The sequence below is a fragment of the Arvicola amphibius genome, chromosome 17 (assembly GCF_903992535.2).
Source record: "Arvicola amphibius chromosome 17, mArvAmp1.2, whole genome shotgun sequence".
NCBI classification, from domain to species: domain Eukaryota; kingdom Metazoa; phylum Chordata; class Mammalia; order Rodentia; family Cricetidae; genus Arvicola; species Arvicola amphibius.
The window spans coordinates 120,093-122,198 of NC_052063.2; the positions used below are offsets into that span (position 1 = coordinate 120,093).

At 35.4% G+C, this 2,106-nt stretch overlaps 1 protein-coding gene across 1 annotated transcript; it reads right to left on the bottom strand.

Annotated features, from left to right (window-relative positions):
• Positions 1-407: 407 nt before the first annotated feature.
• LOC119803375 (olfactory receptor 4C15-like) lies at positions 408-1,349 on the bottom strand. Its single transcript, XM_038314649.1, has one exon. It carries the CDS (start codon positions 1,341-1,343, stop codon positions 408-410), a length of 936 nt encoding a protein of 311 aa, XP_038170577.1. The 5' UTR covers positions 1,344-1,349.
• Positions 1,350-2,106: the final 757 nt, after the last annotated feature.

The following is a 2,106-nucleotide window of genomic DNA, read 5'->3' on the forward strand; positions in this document are numbered from 1 at the left end:
TGTTGGTGATGTTATTTTGTGTGTTTTTCCTTTTTGGGGACTTGGTGCCGAGAGATCATCAATTGTCTGGTTTTTTTTGTTTATGTCACTAACTTCCTTGGATTAGAGTTTTCCTTCAAGTAGTTTGCCTAGGGCTGGGCTGCCGGTGGTTAAATCTGGTTTTGTCATTGAATATCTTGTTTTGTCCTTATATGGTGACTAAAAGTTTTGTTGGATACAGTAGTCTGGGCTGCCATCAATGGTCTCTTAATGTCTGCACAACGCTTGACCATGACCTTCTGTTTCATTGCATCCATTAAGAAGACAACTGTAATCGCATTAACTCTCTATAAGTAATAAACATACTGTGGTTTGTAGGCAATAATTTTGACTTATTATTAATACTAATTTTGTTAAAATAAAACATTTTATTTTTCATCTGAATGCACTATCAATTTCTTCCACACTTTGCTTATGGCATTCTTCATGTCCTTATTTCTAAAAGTATAAATCATTGGATTAAGCAATGGGGATAGCATGGTATAAAATATTGCTACCACTTTGTCAAAGGAGAAAGAAGTAGGAGGCCTTGCATATGTAAATATGCATGGGACAAAGAACAAGACCACTACAGCAATGTGGGACCCACAAGTAGACAGAGCTTTCCATCGGCCTTCAGAACTGTGGGATTTTAGTGAAAGCAAGATAAAACCATAGGAAAAAAGCAACAAGGAAAAGATTATGATGCAGATAAACCCACTGTTGGCAGCCACCAAAAGGCCATAAATGTGGGTGTCAATGCAGGCAAGCTCCAGCAATGGGTATAAATCACATATGAAATGATCAATGACATTGGGTCCACAAAACGGCAGCTGCAAAGTGAAGATAATTTGTATAATGGAATGTAAGAAGCCTCCTGCCCAGGCCACTGCCACCAGAATGCCACAGAACCTCCGAGTCATAAGAGAAGAGTAGTGTAAGGGCTTACAAATGGCCACATAGCGGTCATAGGCCATGGCTGTCAGAACAATCATCTCAGCCCCACCAAAGAAGTGTTCAAAAAAAAGTTGTATCATGCATCCTTCAAAGGAGATGGTCTTTCTCTCATAGATACAATCCACAATCATCTTGGGTGTCATGGCAGAGGAGAAGCTTGCATCCAGTAAGGACAGGAAAGCCAGAAAAAAATACATGGGGGAGCCCAGCAGTGTAGGGCTGCAAACAATGGTCACCACAATCATCATGTTGCCACCAATAGTTCCAATGTAGACAAGTAAACATATAATTAATATCAATTTTTGAACATTTGGGTTCTGTGATAGTCCCAGGAAGACAAATTCAGTTACAAAACTCTGGTTTTTCATCGTTCCCAAGGAGAAGATGAATGTTCAATTGAGAGCATGTAATTTGGTAATGATAAATATTTTTGTCAATCCAATTTATGATTTTGAGATCAACAAAGACTTAGTACAGCTAGATACAAAATTACATTGAGTGCTTGATTTCATAGAGAATCAAAAAAAAAAAAACAAAAAATATAAAAAAACTTTACACAGTACTAGTTGAATATCAATCAGATTGAGGTAAAGATACATTAAAGAACATTTAAAATCTAGAGGTCTGCACACGTAAAAATGGAAACAGAAACATGTGTAGAAGATTTTCCATTCATTTCTACTTGTCAACACAAATGAAATTGATTGTGCTCTTGCACTCATTAATTACATGTAGCAACAAAAAAGCATATATTTATGACAATATGGACATGTTTATAACTTTTGTTAAAAATGTAAACAAAAATAATATTGTTTACTGTAGAAGTTTAAAACAATCTATGTTTATAAATTACACTTTCAGTTAATAGAAATCTTTTCAACTATGGATAAAACTAACATACATGCAGAATGTACAATAGTTTCTGTCTTCTGTTCTCTGATTAATTTCTCTTGGTTATCTATACTATGAATTCTAAAACTATTTACAAACTATCACCAAGTAACAGTAGGATAAAACAAACTTCAAATGATCATGACATCAGTCAATACTTATGTATCTTCAAGGAAAGTATGCCAGTACATGAATCAGGGTCTGGCTACTCCAGCCTATGGATAAAACAGAAAGAAAATG

Bases quoted from the DNA above. Each gene is read 5' to 3' on its own strand.
- LOC119803375 (XM_038314649.1), bottom strand. From the start codon at position 1,343: ATGAAAAACCAGAGTTTTGTAACTGAATTTGTCTTCCTGGGACTATCA.